This window comes from Microtus oregoni, unplaced genomic scaffold (genome assembly GCF_018167655.1).
Source record: "Microtus oregoni isolate MIOR12 unplaced genomic scaffold, Mior012 000079F_ref0000094, whole genome shotgun sequence".
In the NCBI taxonomy this organism is placed as follows: Eukaryota; Metazoa; Chordata; class Mammalia; order Rodentia; family Cricetidae; genus Microtus; species Microtus oregoni.
Window position 1 is genome coordinate 2278523 of NW_024544537.1, and position 18007 is coordinate 2296529.

Genomic DNA, 18007 nt, shown 5'->3' on the forward strand with positions numbered 1-18007 from the left:
GACTGGAGAATAATTTTAAACCTATACTTCAACTATACAAGTGTTTACACCTTCCTTTTAGAATCTGCTTTCTTGGACAGTAAAGTTATGCTTACTTTTAAAACTGTTAGTGAAATTTTAGACAACATAAGGAATACATGTTCAAGCCTTCCACTGTTAGCTGTTCTAGTTCTGGTCTTTGTTGTGGAGGAAGTTAAATAGTGTAAGGTTAAGGTAATTTTACTCCTTATCATTTAATTGGGACTGCTCTTCTTCTACCAGTTCAGACCCCAAAGTACAGCCCTAATTGGGAGTTGGTAATCAAGCAATTAAACTGCCAAAAGGTTAAGACAGGGAGAAAAAAGGGAACTCCATCATCACAAAATGGATAGTTATCATATAAATACTGATGCATTCACAGGCTATAACTGTCTGGGATGCTAACAATGATGTCTTTGTGTTTTTCCTGTTAAGCACAGACCATTTTTGAAGAACCTGGCCTGAAACCAGGATCTCCCACTAAGGAAATAGAATGATTTGCATCTGATAAATGGGAACATTCCTGGGGACTGTTCAAGGAAGGCTTACTATATTCACCTCTTTTTATAATGTGTGACATATTTCCTGATATTTCAAACAGGCTCACCTCACTGATGCAGTCTAACAGTATTTGAAAATTAGTTCCTTAATGACCAGATTTGAAGGGACTTTGTAGTTACTCAAAACTTTAAAAGATCTTAAGGATGATCGAGAATGATTTCTTACTTTGTTAAAATAATTCATGAAGGATCTTTATATATTAAGCATAAAATCTTTCTCCTAGTCTATTAGAATCTGGCGGTAAGATTCAAGGTTAATGCAGTGTAGCTACAAACTCAACAGGTGGCCTTTATTATCTTCAGCAGAGCAATCACATTTTTTAATACAGTACAGGTGACAGCATCCAGAACCTTGTGCATGCCAGGTGAACATCATATCCAGTTACCAATGTGCAATGTTCATTCTTATTACTGAAGAGCCAATGGATTTGATTCCATGGGCACTGATTTGCTTTATCTGCAGGGTTCATTCAAAGTTGAATCAGCTGCAAAAAGAACCCAAGCAGCCCAGGGGTTCAGAGAGCAACATCCCCCACTATTCTGAAAGGCGATTAGTGAGCAAAAAAGGGTATAAAGGAAGAAGAACATGAAATGTAGACCTCCCTTTCTTCTGTCCTCTTTACTTCAGATATAAGAAGCCCAGTTTTTAGGTATATAGGGAGAGATGAACAGGGTTGGAATTCAATGAATGTTAAACTGTTCTATTTTTAATTAACTTGAACCCTGTCTCCTATATCTGTGGCAGCATATAATTTTAAGGAAGGCAAAAAGCCAGGGCTGTACCCATCTTAGACTTTGAAATAACTAGGAAAGATTCTACTGGCTCCTTAGTATTTAAAATACCATATAAAAAACAACTGCATGAAAATAACGGGGCTATGTTGAGGCCCATTAATGAAAGGTACCAACTGAGCTACTACACATGCTGAACTTTATATATTTCTTTCTCTTTATTTTATTCTTTTGTTCTTTTTTATTCTACTGTTGTTTTTTCCAGATTTGTTATTCAAAACAATGAGACCTCGGGTGTACCTTTCATTTTGGGAAGACGTATGACTTCCTAAATTGTTTAAAGAAAGTGATGGAGGACACCAAGAGAACCAGGACCTCTAAATCAACTGAGCAAAGCTCTTACGAGCTCACAGAGACTGAAGCAGTACGCACAGGATCTGCGTGTGTCTGCATCAAGTCCTCTGCATATTTATTATGGCTTCCAGTTCAGTGTTGTCATGTGATTCTTGACTATGAGAACAAGTGTGTCTCTTATCCTTGTGACTTCTCTTGGGATCTTGTCCTTCTGTTAGTTTTATTTGTCCAATTTCAATGTGATGTTTTTTATTTTATCTTATATTTTTTCTTTTTTTTTTTTTTTTTTTTGGTTTTTCAAGACAGGGTTTCTCTGTGGTTTTGGAGCCTGTCCTGGAACTAGCTCTTGTAGACCAGGCTAGTCTCGAACTCACAGAGATTCTGTGTCTGCCTCTGCCTCTCGAGTGCTGGGATTAAAGGCGTGCACCACCACCACCCGGCATATTTTATTTTCTAATGTTTGGTTGTTATCCCTTGGAAGTCTATTTTAATACATGTTTACAGAGTTGACCATGTGACTGACAAAGCTCAAAATGCATTTTTTTCTTCTACACTGAGTGTTGATTTAGTTAGTAGCACAACTAAAATAAGAATTTAGGATATTTGGGAGGTGAGGTAAGACACAGTCTGTCTATGTAACCTTGAATAGCCTGGAATTCTCTATGTACACTAGTCTGGTTTTAAACTCAAAGAGTCATGCCTGGCTCTGCCTCCCAAGTATGTCCATACACCCAAGTAGAATGGAGGCTATTTTACTTCTCATACTGCACTTTCTCTGTTACCTCTAAAATTAATTATAGGAAGGATTGTTTTAGTCAACTACAAACCTCTATGAACAGGCTTTTTCTGTCTCTGTACAACATTCAATTGATTTCATATCTCTTGTCCTGACATAGCTACATCAAATTTTCCCATTTGGAACATTCCTATTAAGAGTGTTTTCTGTATGATTTATTTTGAAAATGCTAAGTGGAGTTCTGCACAGCATGAATGTTCTGAGGCCCAGCAGCTTGGGGATAAGAAACAATTCAGAGCGACATTTATGACCATCTTTGCTACCATCTGTATACAGGCCTTCAGACCAATGCTAAGTCATATCTGGCAGGCTAGAACTATCCCTTATCTTCTCTAGAGAAACTTCATCCAAGGATTGCCATTCTCCCAATAACTGTCTGCTAGACCTACAGAGTACCTTGCTGGATAAAGACTGCATGATTTTTGTGCTTTTCACCTCCTTGAACATTGTTCCAAAGTCCTTGGTCAGAAAAGACAGAGATTGATAATGCTGGAATATAAGGAAGTTCTTTTGGCAGTCACAACGCTGGATTTCATTGGAACCACCAGTGAGTTGCACAAAACAGTAGGTGAAGCAGTAAACTTTCTCAAGCATCCAAGGCCAGATGCAACAGTATTCAAACTGCATTCCTAAGACCAACAACATTGACCTCACTGTTGAACCTTTTAGAGGTATGACTTTTACCTCAAATTTACTGGATCAGAAACTTTAAGGTAGAAGGCTCATATTTTGCAGTTTCATAAGAAATTAATGCTTTCCTTTTGCATGATGAAATTTGAAAACTACTGACATAGGGCACTGGGTTCAAATCAACATTTGTGTCTTTTGTTCGTCCCCCAATGTGACACTTTATATAAAAAGATGGCTACCATCAATTCTCCTGTTCAAGCGTGCCTGTTAATAATGTAACTCTTGTTTTAAGGGATAATCATGATCCAGTCTGTCATCTGAGCCCAAATAATAGGTGGGAATTAATCTCCAATAGCAGAATGCATGCAGACAAGGTTGCAGGAAATAGAAAAAACAACAGGCCTTTTCCAGAAGGTTCATGGGCTCTCATAAAAATGAGAACTTTTCTATCCAATTTTGCATACAAATGGACGGAAGTAGAAAACACTATCCTGAGTGAGGTAAGCCAGAACCAAAAAGAGGAACATGGGATGTACTCACTCATACTTGGTTTCTAGCCATAAATAAAGGACATTTAGCCTATAATTAGTGGTCCTAGAGAAGCTAAATAAGAAGTTGAACCCAAAGAAAAAACATATAGGCATCCTCCTGAATATTAACCTTCAGGCGATGAAAGGAGACAGAGACAGAGACCTACACTGGAGCACTGGACTGAAATCTCAAGGTCCAAATCAGGAGCAGAAGGAGAGAGAGCACGAGCAAGGAACTCAGGACCGTGAGGGGTGCACCCACACACTGAGACAATGGGGATGTTCTACTGGGAACACACCAAGGCCAGCTGGCCTGGGTCTGAAAAAGCATGGGATAAAACAGGACTCGCTGAACATAGAGGACGATGAGGACTACTGAGAACTCAAGAACAATGGCAATGGGTTTTTGATCCTACTGCACGTACTGGCTTTGTGGGAGCCTAGGCAGTTTGGATGCTCACCTTACTAGACCTGGATAGAGGTGGGTGGTCCTTGGACTTTCCACAGGTCAGGGAACCCTGATTGCTCTTTGGGCTGACGAGGGAGGGGGACTTGATCGAGGGAGGGGGAGGGAAATGGGAGGCGGTGGTGGGGAGGAGGCAGAAATCTTTAATAAATAAAGAAAGAAAGAAAAAAAAAGAAATTTCTCTGGGGCCTACTTGAAAAAAATGAAAACGAACCAGATGAATTCCACTGAGTGTTCAACCTATGTTTCTTTCAAGTTAATTGTATCAAGTGTTTTAAAAACAAAAGCAAAAACCCAGAAAGTTGTCTAATATGAGCCTGCTTCCTTATTCTAGCCCACTCTCGCTGCTAAGCAGTCCCCGAAGAATCCTAGGAACTGGACTTGAAAGTCCCTGGCTTCAATCATCAGTCATACACCAGGTTACCCTCCCCGAAGGTGCCCCGCCATCCAGTTGCACTGTCAAATAGAGAATAGTGGAAATAATATATAAATGACAAAGTTTAGTCATCCTGAGATCTTTAAGCTTCCACCCTCCTCATCTTAGAAGAAGACAGTTTTAAGAGCATGCCAGAATAAAGTCAGATGAGTGGATGTATGTATGCCTACTAGAGTCTCACCTTCCAGAGGATAAAAGGATGTATGTAGGAGTGAGGACCTCTAGTGAACAGCCACCTCTCAAACATGCAAAGAAACAGTTTTGAATCTTCTAGCTCATCAGATACCAAATAATTGTATTCACATAGATTATACTGGGTGCAATAATCACAATAACTATCCAGTTGATCACAGAACAAAATGGAGAGTCACAAAATCAAAAGTAAGTAAGCAATCATCACGTTAGGTCACCACATTTTGGGATAGTTTATGCAATAAGAGGTAATTGAGACACCCAGATGTATAGGATCATCAAAGCATAGCAAACACTTGAACACTTGTTGAGAGCATGCCCATTTATCTTGTGAATTTGAACAATTTTTTACAGCTTAGACAAGACCACTGCATCATATTATATAATGGAAGTCAATAGCCACAGGGAAGCTTGCTTCAGTGTTTTAAAAAGGCTACTTTGATAAAAAAAATCAAATCAAATCGAATCAAAAGCCAATTTGAACCCCAGTCTCCACACATGTAAAAGAAAAATATTCAGCCAGATGACAATTTCAATGATTATGCCATGCTCAGCATTCTAGGTTTCTACGAAATTCAGAGAAAACTGATTTCAAGACAAAATACAGGTCGCTATTATCCCCCTAGAAATCTAAGACTGCATTAATCTAGCATTAACTACTTGTTTGCTGTCTTTGTTTTAGAATTTCCACTATGGTATGGGACAGAAAGATAGTGTAAGACACAGTAACAAAACAAAAGGCCAATTGATGTAATTGGTTTAGAATCTGATCTCTCTTGTTTTGTAGCTGTGTGTCCTTAATCTAGCAATATTCCTTCTATGCCATGAGTTTCTTACCTGTAAAAATGTTGTGCATCATCATATTTACTTTACAATCATTTTGCGGATAGAAACCCAAGTGTGAAGGAAGCTATTCATGCAAGAGGGGGGCTTTGGGAACCCATCACAACAAGTTATAAACCCTGCTGTATTGCAAAATAGTCTAGGCAATAATAATCATATAATCAAATCATATTTTAAATTATGTTTTTTAAATAGTGCAGTTTAGATGAAATTACTATGTGTCACAAAGCCAAGAATATAAACAATTCTTCATTCTGATGAGTAAACTACCACACGAGAAAAGCTGTCTTCGAATAAAAGCACATTCTGATTCCCTGTTGATACTTTTTACCCAGCACTTGTGTGTTTAGTATGCTGACTTTATGCCCAGTTTTTGTCAGTTTGCTGAAGAAGATTAAAATCCCCTTTTATTGTCCACTACGTTCAGCAAGTCCGGTTTTATCCCAGGCTTTTTCAGACCCAGGCCAGCTGGCCTTGGTGAGTTCCCGATAGACATCCCCATTGTCTCAGTGTGTGCCTGCACCCCTCGTGGTCCTGAGTTCCTTGCTCGTGCTCTCTCTTCTTCTGCTCCTGATTTGGACCTTGAGATTTCAGTCCAGTGCTCCAATGTGGGTCTCTGTTTCCTTTCATCGCCTGATGAAGGTTAATATTCCCACAGGTCAGGGAACCCTGATTGCTCTTCGGGCTGATGAGGGAGGGGGACTTGATTGCGGGAGTAGGAGGGAAATGGGAGGAGGTGGCGGGGAGGAGGCAGAAATCTTTAATAAATAAATAAATTAAAAAAAATAAAATCCCCTTTTAGAGAATGTTCCTCTCTCACTTCTCCAGCTTTGGCCCTAGTTCTGCTAACTCTCACGAGTGGCTCAGAGCTGAGGACAAGGCCAGAATCCTCGCATGAAGCAATCATAGCAGGAGTGAGGGGGGCAAGGAGCCATAGATGGTGATGAAGTCCTCCCTAATGGGGAAAATACACGGAGCAGGTGCCTGACAATACTGGCTTGCTTCCATGCTCTTTCTTGTTCGTTGTGGAGCCTCTGCTACAGGCTCAATGTCCTTTGTGATTACCACCCCACTTCCATTCTGGTACCTTACTTGGTGTGGCAGCTGTGACTTTGTGTCCCCCCATCATAATTTCTGTCCATACACAGACAATGTTCACTGTCTCACATCACCTTTCTGATGTTTTCAGGCCAGACTAGCTTGCCTAGCTACACTTCAGAAAATAATGGCCCCATCACTGCTCACTTCCTCATTTTCTTACCTTTTCATTTTCTCTGAAACTATGTTTATCATACTGTAGTGTCTGCTGGGACAACTGGAGAGACTATTAAAATGTAGATAGGTTTGCAGGGCTAGGGCAAGGGCTTGACTTTCTGCCTGTCTGTCCTAAACCATTTGGCATTAATTGGTAGACTATCTCTCTCTCAGAGCACTTATAATTGAGATAATGCATTTTCTTTTCATTAGCTTTTCATCTTTCTCTTCCAGATTGACTATGCTTTATAAAATGAGAGACTAACTTATTTTATGGAGAATTTTCAGCACTTTGTCTGTTGCCCAATACACAGAAGTTGCTCCATATATATTGATTAAATAGATTAACTATATATGTTCTTATAAACCAAAACTTTCTTTAAATGTATTTCCAGTTAGAAACCCCATCATATCATTTAGGAATGCAGCATATTAAAGAGGTTTTTATTGTTTCCTGGCTTTGATTATTCCTGTAAGATTCAGAGTACCTTACGTAGAAATATAAACCCTTAATTTTCACAAGTTGATAAAAAATATCATTCAACACATTATCTTCACATCATCACAGACTATGGAACATACCAATAACATCTAGAAAACAAACACCAATAAAAGATTGCATTTTTACAGAGAGAACCAAATGTTAGAGTTCGTGAAAAAAATTAAAATGACATAATTTATTCACTAGAACCTTGATATAGTAATTTCGGTGCACCATGTTGACAAAAGCAAAAACAAACAAACAAACACAAATAAAACCCTATAAGGCTTGCACATCTTTTTCCTTAAATCTGTGTCATTACACCTTCAACTTGATGCTCATTCTTAGATGCTAGGGATGTGGTGGTTTGTTGAGTTTCCTTCTGAAAAATCACGTTCAGCTTTAGTTAAAAACTAATCTCATAAATCCTCTGCCTCCAAAGAATCAGAAATACAAAGGAGAGTTCCTCTCCTGGCAATTTTGTATGGCTCCACAAAGCCAGCCAGCTTTGATGCTCTTAAGGAACAAGCGAAAGTATCTTTTAAAGCCATTATGGTTTTTTCTTACATGACCTCTTTTTTCATTGAAATTAGATCTTCAGAAAATACAGCCTGTAAACATCTCAGTGTCTGAGGGACCCACCCAAAGACCTTTAGCATAATACATAAAATAAATGCTTACTTCTTTCTGTAGATTCAGAAACCAATTTTCCTTTTCAGTCAGAGATAACCTCATAGCCATGGTTTTGAGCAAACAGCTAAAGCAAAAGTGAAACCGTGGGACACAATGTACTTACAGGCTCCAATAGTGGGCAATCCAGGTACACGATCAGGCTGCTTTGTCTTCAGCTCCCGAAGTAAATGGTTTACAGCCTCCCACTCAGATCTCAAATCTTCTAACTTCCTCTTTAATAGAAAAAATACATGTTACTGATTTCACCAACACTTCTAATACAAATTACCTCATTGATTTATTAATTTCTTTTGTGAGTATATACTTTATGAAGAACATGTCTATGAGTTTAGTTACCCCAGCTAAGTAAAAAAAAAAAAAATGGGTGTCGTAGCTTGCATCTGTGATCCTGGGTCCTTTGTGCAGGCATAGGTGGATCCCACAAGCTCCTTGCAGTCATTCTAGCCAGTCCATTAGCCTCAGGCTCAGCAAAAGAGCCTTTCTAAAATAATCCATGGTGGAGAAGTGACAGAGGATGCAGCCAATACTGACATTTGGCTTCCATGTGTGCACACACAATCAGATGCACACACATAAACACATACACACGTAAATGAATTGTAATTCTAAACACTTTGAATTTAAGATTTTTAAAATTTTAACGTCATGTCTCGTGAGAATGCTTTGCATGTAACAACTATGACTGTATATACATAGACATGGCTGTGGCCACTACAACTGCACCATTTCATCCGATGTTTCCCTATATAAATGCATATAATGTATGTGAAGCCTACAGGTGAACTTCAAATCTCAAATGTACTGCTTAGTTGCTGCAAGATATTGAGCAAGCATCAACTGATGCTCTCTGCTCCAACATTTCCTCCGAATTGACTCAGCTCATATTTGAGCCTTCATAATAATCTCTGCTTCAATTGCTTATTTTGAATAGCAAATGAATTTGGTTGATGTGCTCAAATAATCATAAGGATTTATGCTGTGGAGGCTTCTAGACGTAGTCAAGGAGAATTTGGCTAAACAGAGAGTTTTTATAAATATTTATTTATTGGTGAGTTGAGCCCATTGACATTAAGTGATATTAATGACCAGTGGTTGTTAACTCCGGTCACTTTTTTAGTAGTAGGGTTTGTGTGTTTCCCTTATTTGAGTTGCGCTGGTGAAAGGTCTCTAGATGACTGAGTTATTGTGGGCATTGTTGGACTCCTTGGTTAGTGATTTTCCTTCTATAATTTTCTGTAAGGCTGGATTTGTGGCTACGTATTGTTTGAATTTGTTTTTATCCTGGAAAACAGGATCCAACGTTCTGCTGTCTACAAGAAACACACCTCAACCACAAAGACAGGCACCTACTCAGAGTAAAGGGCTGGGAAAAGGCTTATCAAGCAAATGGTCCTAAGAAACAAGCAGATGTGGCCATACTAATTTCTAACAAAGTTGACTTCAAACTTAAATCAATCAGAAGAGATGGAGAGGGACATTTTATACTCATAACAGGAACAATTCATCAGGATGAAGTCTCAATCCTGAATATCTATGCCCCGAATATAAAAGCGCCCACGTATGTAAAAGAAACATTACTAAAACTCAAGGCAGCCATCAAACCACACACACTAATAGTAGGAGACTTCAACACTCCTCTCTCACCAATGGACAGGTCAATCAAACAGAAACCTAACAGAGAAATTAGAGAATTAATGGGGGTAATGAAGCAAATGGACTTAACAGACATCTATAGATTATTCCACCCGAAGAGGAAAGCATATACCTTCTTCTCTGCAGCTCATGGAACCTTCTCGAAAATCGACCACATAGTCGGTAACAAAGCAAACATCCACAGTTACAAAAAAAATATTAGTAACCACCTGTGTCTTATCAGATCACCATGGATTAAAGCTAGAATTCAACAACAATGCTACCCCCAGAAAGCCTACAAACTCATGGAAACTGAACAGTCAACTTCTGAACCATACCTGGATTAAGGAAGAAATAAAGAAAGAAATTAAAGTCTTCCTTGAATTCAATGAAAATAAAGAAACAACATACTCGAACTTATGGGACACTATGAAAGCAGTGCTAAGAGGAAAGTTCATCGCACTAAGTGCCCACTTAAAGAAAACAGAGAAAGCACATATTGAAGACTTAACAGCCCACCTGAAAGCTCTAGAAAAAAAAAGAAGCAGACTCACCTAGGAGGAGTAGAAGATTGGAAATAATCAAACTGAGGGCTGAAATCAACAAAATAGAAACACAGAAAACAATCCAAAGAATCAATGAAACAAAAAGCTGGTTTCTGGAGAAAATCAACAAGATTGATAAACCCCTATCCAAACTAATCAAACGGCAGAGAGAGAATACGCAAATTAATAAGATCAGAAATGAAAAGGGGGACATAACCACAGACACAGAGGAAATTCAGAGAATCATCAGATCATATTACAAAAGCCTGTATAACACAAAACTGGAAAATGTAAAAGAAATGGACACTTTTTTAGATAAATACCATATACCAAAGTTACACCAGGACCAGGTGAACAATCTAAACAGACCTGTTGGTCGCGAAGAATTAGAAGCTGTTATCAAAAACCTCCCTACCAAAAAAAGCCCAGGACCAGATGGTTTCAATGCGGAATTCTACCAGAACTTCCAAGAAGAGCTAATACCCATACTCCTTAATGTATTCCACAATATAGAAACAGAAGGTTCATTACCTAATTCCTTTTATGAAGCTACAGTTACTCTGATACCAAAACCACTCAAAGACTCAACCAGGAAAGAGAATTACAGGCCAATCTCACTCATGAACATCGACGCAAAAATCCTCAACAAAATACTGGCAAACCGAATCCAAGAACACATTAGGAAAATTATCCATTATGATCAAGTAGGCTTCATTCCTGAGATGCAGGGCTGGTTCAACATACGAAAATCTATCAATGTAATCCAGCATATAAATAAACTGAAAGAAAATGACCATATGATCATCTCATTAGATGCTGAAAAAGCATTCGACAAAATTCAACATCCATTTATGTCAAAAGTCTTGGAGAGATTAGGGATACAAGGGTCATACCTAAATATAATAAAAGCTATATACAGCAAGCCGACAGCTAACATCAAATTAAACGGAGAGAAACTCAAAGCCATCCCGCTTAACTCAGGAACACGACAAGGATGTCCACTCTCTCCATACCTCTTCAATATAGTACTTGAAGTTCTAGCAATAGCAATAAGACAACATAATGGGATCAAGGGGATTCGAATTGGAAAGGAAGAAGTTAAACTTTCGTTATTCGCAGATGATATGAAAGTGTACTTAAGCGACCCCCAAAACTCCACCAAAGGACTTTTACAGCTGATAAACAGCTTTAGTAATGTGGCAGGATACAAGATCAACTCCAAAAAATCAGTCGCCCTCTTATACACAAAGGATAGGGAAGCAGAGAGGGTAATCAGAGAAGCTTCACCATTCACGATAGCCACAAACAGCATTAAATATCTCGGGGTAAATCTAACCAAGGAAGTGAAAGAACTATTTGACAATAACTTAAAGGCATTGAAGAAAGAAATTGAAGAGGATACCAAAAAATGGATGGATCTACCTTGCTCTTGGATTGGGAGGATCAACATAGTAAAAATGGCAATTCTACCTAAGGCAATTTATAGATTCAATGCAATCCCCATCAAGATCCCATCAAAATTCTTCACAGATCTGGAGAAGACAATAATCAACTTTATATGGAAAAACAAAAAAAACAGGATAGCCAAAACAATCTTATACAATAAAGGATCTTCTGGAGGCATTACCATCCCTGACTTCAAACTCTATTACAGAGCTACAGTAATGAAAACAGTGTGGTACTGGCATAAAAACAGAGAAGTCGACCAATGGAATCGTATAGAAGACCCGGATTTTAAACCACAAACCTATGAACACCTCATTTTTGATAAAGGAGCTAAAAGTATACAATGGAAGAAAGAAAGCATCTTCAACAAATGGTGCTGGCACAACTGGATGTCAACCTGTAGAAGAATGAAAATAGACCCACATCTTTCACCGTGCACAAAACTCAAGTCCAAATGGATTAAAGACCTCAATATCAGCCCGAACACACTGAAAAAGATAGAAGAGAAAGTGGGAAATACCCTACAACAGATGGGCACAGGAGATCTCTTCCTATGTATAACCCCAGAAGCACAGACATTAAGAGCAACATTGAATAAATGGGACCTACTAAAACTGAGAAGCTTCTGCAAAGCAAAGGACACTGTCACTAAGACACAAAGGCAACCTACTGACTGGGAGAAGATCTTCACCAAACCCTCAACAGACAAAGGTCTGATCTCCAAAATATTTAGAGAACTCAAGAAACTAGACTTTAAAATGCTAATTAACCCAATTAAAAAATGTGGCACTGATCTGAACAGAGAATTCTCAACAGAAGAAGTTCAAATGGCCAAAAGACACTTAAGGTCATGCTCAACTTCCTTAGCAATCAGGGAAATGCAAATCAAAACAACTTTGAGATATCATCTTACACCTGTGAGAATGGCTAAAGTCAAAAACACCAACGATAACCTTTGCTGGAGAGGTTGTGGAGGAAGGGGTACCCTCATCCATTGCTGGTGGGAATGCAATCTTGTGCAACCACTATGGAAGTCAGTGTTTCGGTTTCTTAGGAAATTCGGGATCAACCTACCCCTGGACCCAGCAATACCACTCTTGGGAATATACCCAAGAGATGCCCTACCATATGACAAAAGCATTTGTTCAACTATGTTCATAGCAGTATTATTTGTAATAGCCAGAACCTGGAAACAACCTAGATGCCCTTCAATGGAAGAATAGATGAAGAAAGTATGGAATATCTACACATTAGAGTACTACTCAGTGGTAAAAAACAATGACTTCTCGAATTTTGCATGCAAATGGATGGAAATAGAAAACACTATCCTGAGTGAGGTATCCCAGACCCAAAAAGATGAACATGGGATGTACTCACTCATAATTGGTTTCTAGCCATAAATAAGGGTCACGGAGTCTACAATAGGTGAATCTAAAGAAGCTAATTAAGAAGGGGAACCCAAGGAAAAACATATAGTTATCCTCTTGGCTAAGGGAAGTAGACAAAATTGCCGGGGAGAAAATTGGTATCTTGGGGTGGGGTTGGTTGGGGGTAAGGGGAGATGTGGAGAGAAAAGTTAGAAGGGAAGGAGGTCGGGCCTTGGGAAAGCAGGAGGATTGGGATAAAGGAAGGTTTGACAGGGGAGCACGGAACCACAATTCTTAGTTAAGGGAACCACTTTAGGGTTGTCAAGAGACCTGACCCTAGAGGGGCTCCCAGGAGCCCATGGTGATGTCCCCAGTTAGTTCCTTGGGCAGTTGAGAATAGGGGACCTGAAATGACCCTATCCTTGAGCAATACTGACGAATATCTTGCATATCATCATAGAACCTTCATCTGGTGATGGATGGAGATAGAGACAGAGACCCACACTGGAGCACTGGACTGAGCTCCCATAGTCCCAGTGAGGAGCAGAAGGAGGGAGAACATGAGCAAAGAAGTCGGGACCACGAGGGATGCACCCACCCACTGAGACAGTGGAGCTGATCTATTGAGAGCTCACCAAGACCAGCTGGACTGTGACTGTAAAAGCATGGGATAAAACTGGACTCTCTGAACATGGCGAACTATGAGGGCTGATGAGACGCAAAGGACAATGGCACGGGGGTTTGATCCTACGTAATGTGATGGCTTTGTGGGAGCCCAGCCAGTTTGGATGTTCACCTTCCTAGATATGGACGGAGGTGGGAGGTCCTAGGTCTTACCACAGGGCAGAAAACCCTGACTGCTCTTTGGACTGGAGAGGGAGGGGGAAAGGAGTGGGGGCAGGGGGAGAAGGGTGGGAGGAGGGGGCGTAGGGGGGGAGGAGGGGGAGGGAAATGGGAGGCTGGGAGGAGGTGGAAACTTGTTTTTTTTCTCCTTTTCTCAATAAAAAAAGAAAAAAAATATTTATTTATTTATTTATTTATTTATTTATTTATTTATTTATTATTATGTATACAATATTCTGTCTGTGTGTATGCCTGCAGGCCAGAAGAGGGCATCAGACCCTATCACAGATGGTTGTGAGCCACCATGTGGTCGCTGGGAATTGAATTCAGGACCTTCAGAAGAGCACGCAATGCTCCCAACCTCTGAGCCATCTCTCCAGCCCCTAAACAGAGAGTTTTAAGAGGTAGTTGGGAACAGGCCTAAGCTAAGGCTAAGCTTTTATACTTAATAATACATCTCTGTGTAGTTATTTTGGAACTTGCAGTCCAAAGAATGTCTGACTGTAGTTGTCACGCTCCTTGGAGGCCGTATATCCAAACAAAAAGCCAATGAACAGTTGGCTAACTATCTGGTGAGGGAATAGGTGGAAATATTTGCCACAGAATGGCCTGTAACTTCCCAGAGTTGGGGCAGTTAATGCAGTTCCTGGCCTGTGACTGTGGGCAGAAGGCTAGGTAGGCTCTCACAGTCCTAAAGGAGGCAGAGCCAACAGTCAGCACTGTGTTCTAAGCTGAGCTGCAAAAGGAGCATGCAGATACCTGGAAATTCTTTGCAACATATTCCTGAGCCACAGCATGCAGAACACCAGATCCAGACTGAGAAAAAAATCTAAAATAAGTAAAGTATGAAACATCTAAAACAGGTAAAGTATGCTTGAGAACGTGTTTAGGTGATGAGGAAAGAGAAAAAAATGGGCATAGACAATCATAGAAAAAATAGTTTAAAAATAGTAAAGTGAGGTCTTTAAAAAGATAGTAAAGTAATATGAATAGATCAAGAATAAGATATAATAATAAGAATGTAATAAGAAACACCATAACACAAGCCATTTGAATCCTGTAAAGTGCTTTTTTGATTTTGAATTTTATAAATGCTAATGACTAAAAAAGCAACAGGTGCTTATAGACATTGGATTGTGGAAAATTACTACATTAATTCAGCCTATATATTTTAATAACATCATAACTTCAGAATGGAAGTTGAGATATGTACTGCACTGGGAGAGAAGTTATGACTTTGTTTTCACAGGAAACAAAAAGCTATGGATTTCTTAAAAATTAATAAAGATTATATTTGACCAGACAAGACCACCTGAAAATCATGGCTGCAGACATGAAGGAGGAAGTTAAGAAAAACTACAAGACAAGCGATATTTATGCTGATCCCTTGACATGCAAAAATCTCTGAGATTGGATGAGTCTGATAAGTCTTGTTGGGTGCAAAGTCCTCATAATGACTTATTTTTACATGGCATCCTTTCATGTGGCATGGATGAAGATTTATATCACAGTGTGATTATGCAACTCAAGCAGCCTCAGACTTGACAGAAGCATTTTACCTGCCCAAACACAGAACAGAGAATCATCTTCAGCTAATTTATGCACACTGTTAGTGCATACTTATGTTAATGCAGATATGTATGTTACCTTTAAAAGTTTGCTTTCAGAAAAAAAATAAATGAACACACACCAATGAAGACAAGTAGGCCAGTTGATCCAACCACTTAGGACGCCTCTGTTGCAGTTTATTCAAAATTCTCCATCCAGAACAACTTCAAAGTGATTAGCTGAGAAGGCTCAGCCTTCCAGTCTTCCCCAGTTAGAATTTCTGTTTAGCCCTGTACTTTCCCATTACACAGAGTCTGGACAACAAATGATGCAGCTAACTCTTCCAGGACTTGATAAATATTTAAACTTTTTCAGGGTCCCTCATCAATGTCATCACCCCCAAACGACATAAAGTAATTTTAAGAATGTTTGTCCACTTTCGCAAGGGGTGGGTTTTGGTCAATTGGTGTGTTATTGATATTTGTCATATTTAAAGAGATTAGTTGCAAGTGGTTATTGGTTGTGGATAGATAGGAAACTAAACAAAGGAGGTTAGATTAAATTTTTTTTTCTTTTCTCTCTCCTCTATTCTTCTTTCTCTCCTACGTAGTGAAAAAAATCAGGGGGATATAAGAATGCTAGGATTAAAAGGTAGTTTATTAAAACTACTTTTAAACTAAAAAAAAACTAATATTTTACATCTGTGCAGAGTTTTTGTTTGTTGATACAAATTCAAAGTTATTTTTGATATATATATATATGTGTGTGTGTGTGTGTGTGTGTGTGTGTGTGTGTGTGTGTATGTATGCTTCTATTCTTGTTTAAGGTATTGTACCTATGCAGCTTATTTAAAATATAAGTTATAGTCCTTGAAAGATAGTATAAACTATTTAAGATAATTAAGAAATGGTGGTCAGTAGTTAAACATTATAATAATCAAACATGCAGTCGTGTTAGTAATGTTTTCAAGATTAAGTATGATATATTTTAGATACATAAGTTTTCTTTAAACACTTCAGACATCTACAGAATATGACACTTAAAATGTTTTAATAACAAAGGCTTTTCATGACAGTGAAATACGTCTGTTCCTCACAGCACCAATCTACTTAAGAGAAGATGTGGGCATCAAAGAACCTCCCTATGGAGTTTTCTTTAAATGAGGAAAAGCTGGCCCCTAGGCAAGAAACTGCCTTTGCCTTGACTGATGACAGTATCTTTTAAAAATTGGACAACGAGGACACAAAGAAGTCAACTGCCAAGAGAAAGTAGGCTGGTTCTTAAAAATTCCTGCTTTACAAAAAAGTTTGTTAGATTTTCTAGGCATATAGACCAAAAATGGATGCCTCATGATTACAGAAAAAACTTGGGTGACTGTCCAAGAAGCCAGATGTTTCTGTCATTTATATGATTTTGAAGTTGCTTTCTCTGCATTTCTGTTTAATCAAATAATATTTTCATCATTCTAGTTCTCTGATGGTGTTGAAGAATAAATAGCTACAGTTTTACAGTTTTTCTTGTTACCAAATTCAGAAAAGAAACTTACAAAAGAGATGTAAAGTTTATAAATATTAAGAAACATAAAAACTTAAGTGGTTTATCTGAGAAAAATGTTTTAAGGTCTAAAAATATATTTTATATTGGTCCTAAAAGTTATGAGAGAAAGTGATTTGGGCTTAAAAGTTTGGACTCACCAAGATAGGATAGATAATAGAGTACTTTCTCTAAATTTGCCAAGTACAAATGGGTTGGACATTATGAATATAATTTTTACCTGATAATTGTTCATATTTTATATAGTTTTACTCTGTTAGAATTGAAACCTTTCCTTTTTATTTGGACAAAGAGGGAGAAATGTTGTGGGATAATAATTTTGTACACTGTGAAGATGTAACTCTTTTAACTGATCTGCCAAAGACATTTTCTGATTGGTTTAACAGAGAGCTGAACAGTCAGTAGCTAGGCAGGAGAGGATAGAAAGAACTTTTGGGCAGAGAGAGAAACTCAAGGCAGGAATCTAAGAGTCAGAGACTCACCAGTGAGATGCAGAGGAAGCAGGTTGTACAGTATGGTGGAGAGATAACAAGCTACTGCCAGAATATAGATTAATATAAACAGGTTAATTTGAATTTTAAGAGATAGTTGAGAACAAGTCTAAGCTTCAACCAAGCTTTCATACTTAGTAATAAGTCTCCATGTTATTAGTTGCGAACAGGCAGGCTAATGAAAGTCTAACTACACCCTGGGAATTTAACAGAATCACATGGGTATTCTGATTATTTTCCCCCTCAGTGAGAACTTCATCATCATCTACGGCTCCTTGCCCCCCTCACTCTTGCTATCATTGCTTCAAGCGAGGATTCTGGCCTTGTCCTCAGCTCTGAGCCACTCGTGAGAGTTGGCAACACTAGGGCCAAAATACTGCAAATATCACCAAAAAATGTAAGCTTTATGTATTAGTAATATTGATATGAAGTGTTTACTGTAGGGAGTCTTTATTTGTCATTTCTGGAAGTTTCCAAATCATGACATGGAGACTTATTATTAATTATGAAAGCCAGGCTGATAGCTTAGGCTCATTTCTAACTATCTCTTATAACTTTAACTAGCAAATTTGTATTAATTTACTTTATGACTTGTG

General features: G+C 38.6%; 1 protein-coding gene across 2 annotated transcripts in view; it reads right to left on the bottom strand.

The window, feature by feature from the left end:
• Nucleotides 1-18007, bottom strand: part of Dmd (dystrophin) — a 1759261-nt gene that overhangs the window by 686016 nt on the left and 1055238 nt on the right. For both annotated transcript variants that reach the window (XM_041642825.1, XM_041642826.1), the window contains one exon: nucleotides 8089-8197. In XM_041642825.1, coding sequence (XP_041498759.1) covers nucleotides 8089-8197 — 109 coding nt within the window. The remainder of the gene's footprint in view (nucleotides 1-8088; nucleotides 8198-18007) is intronic.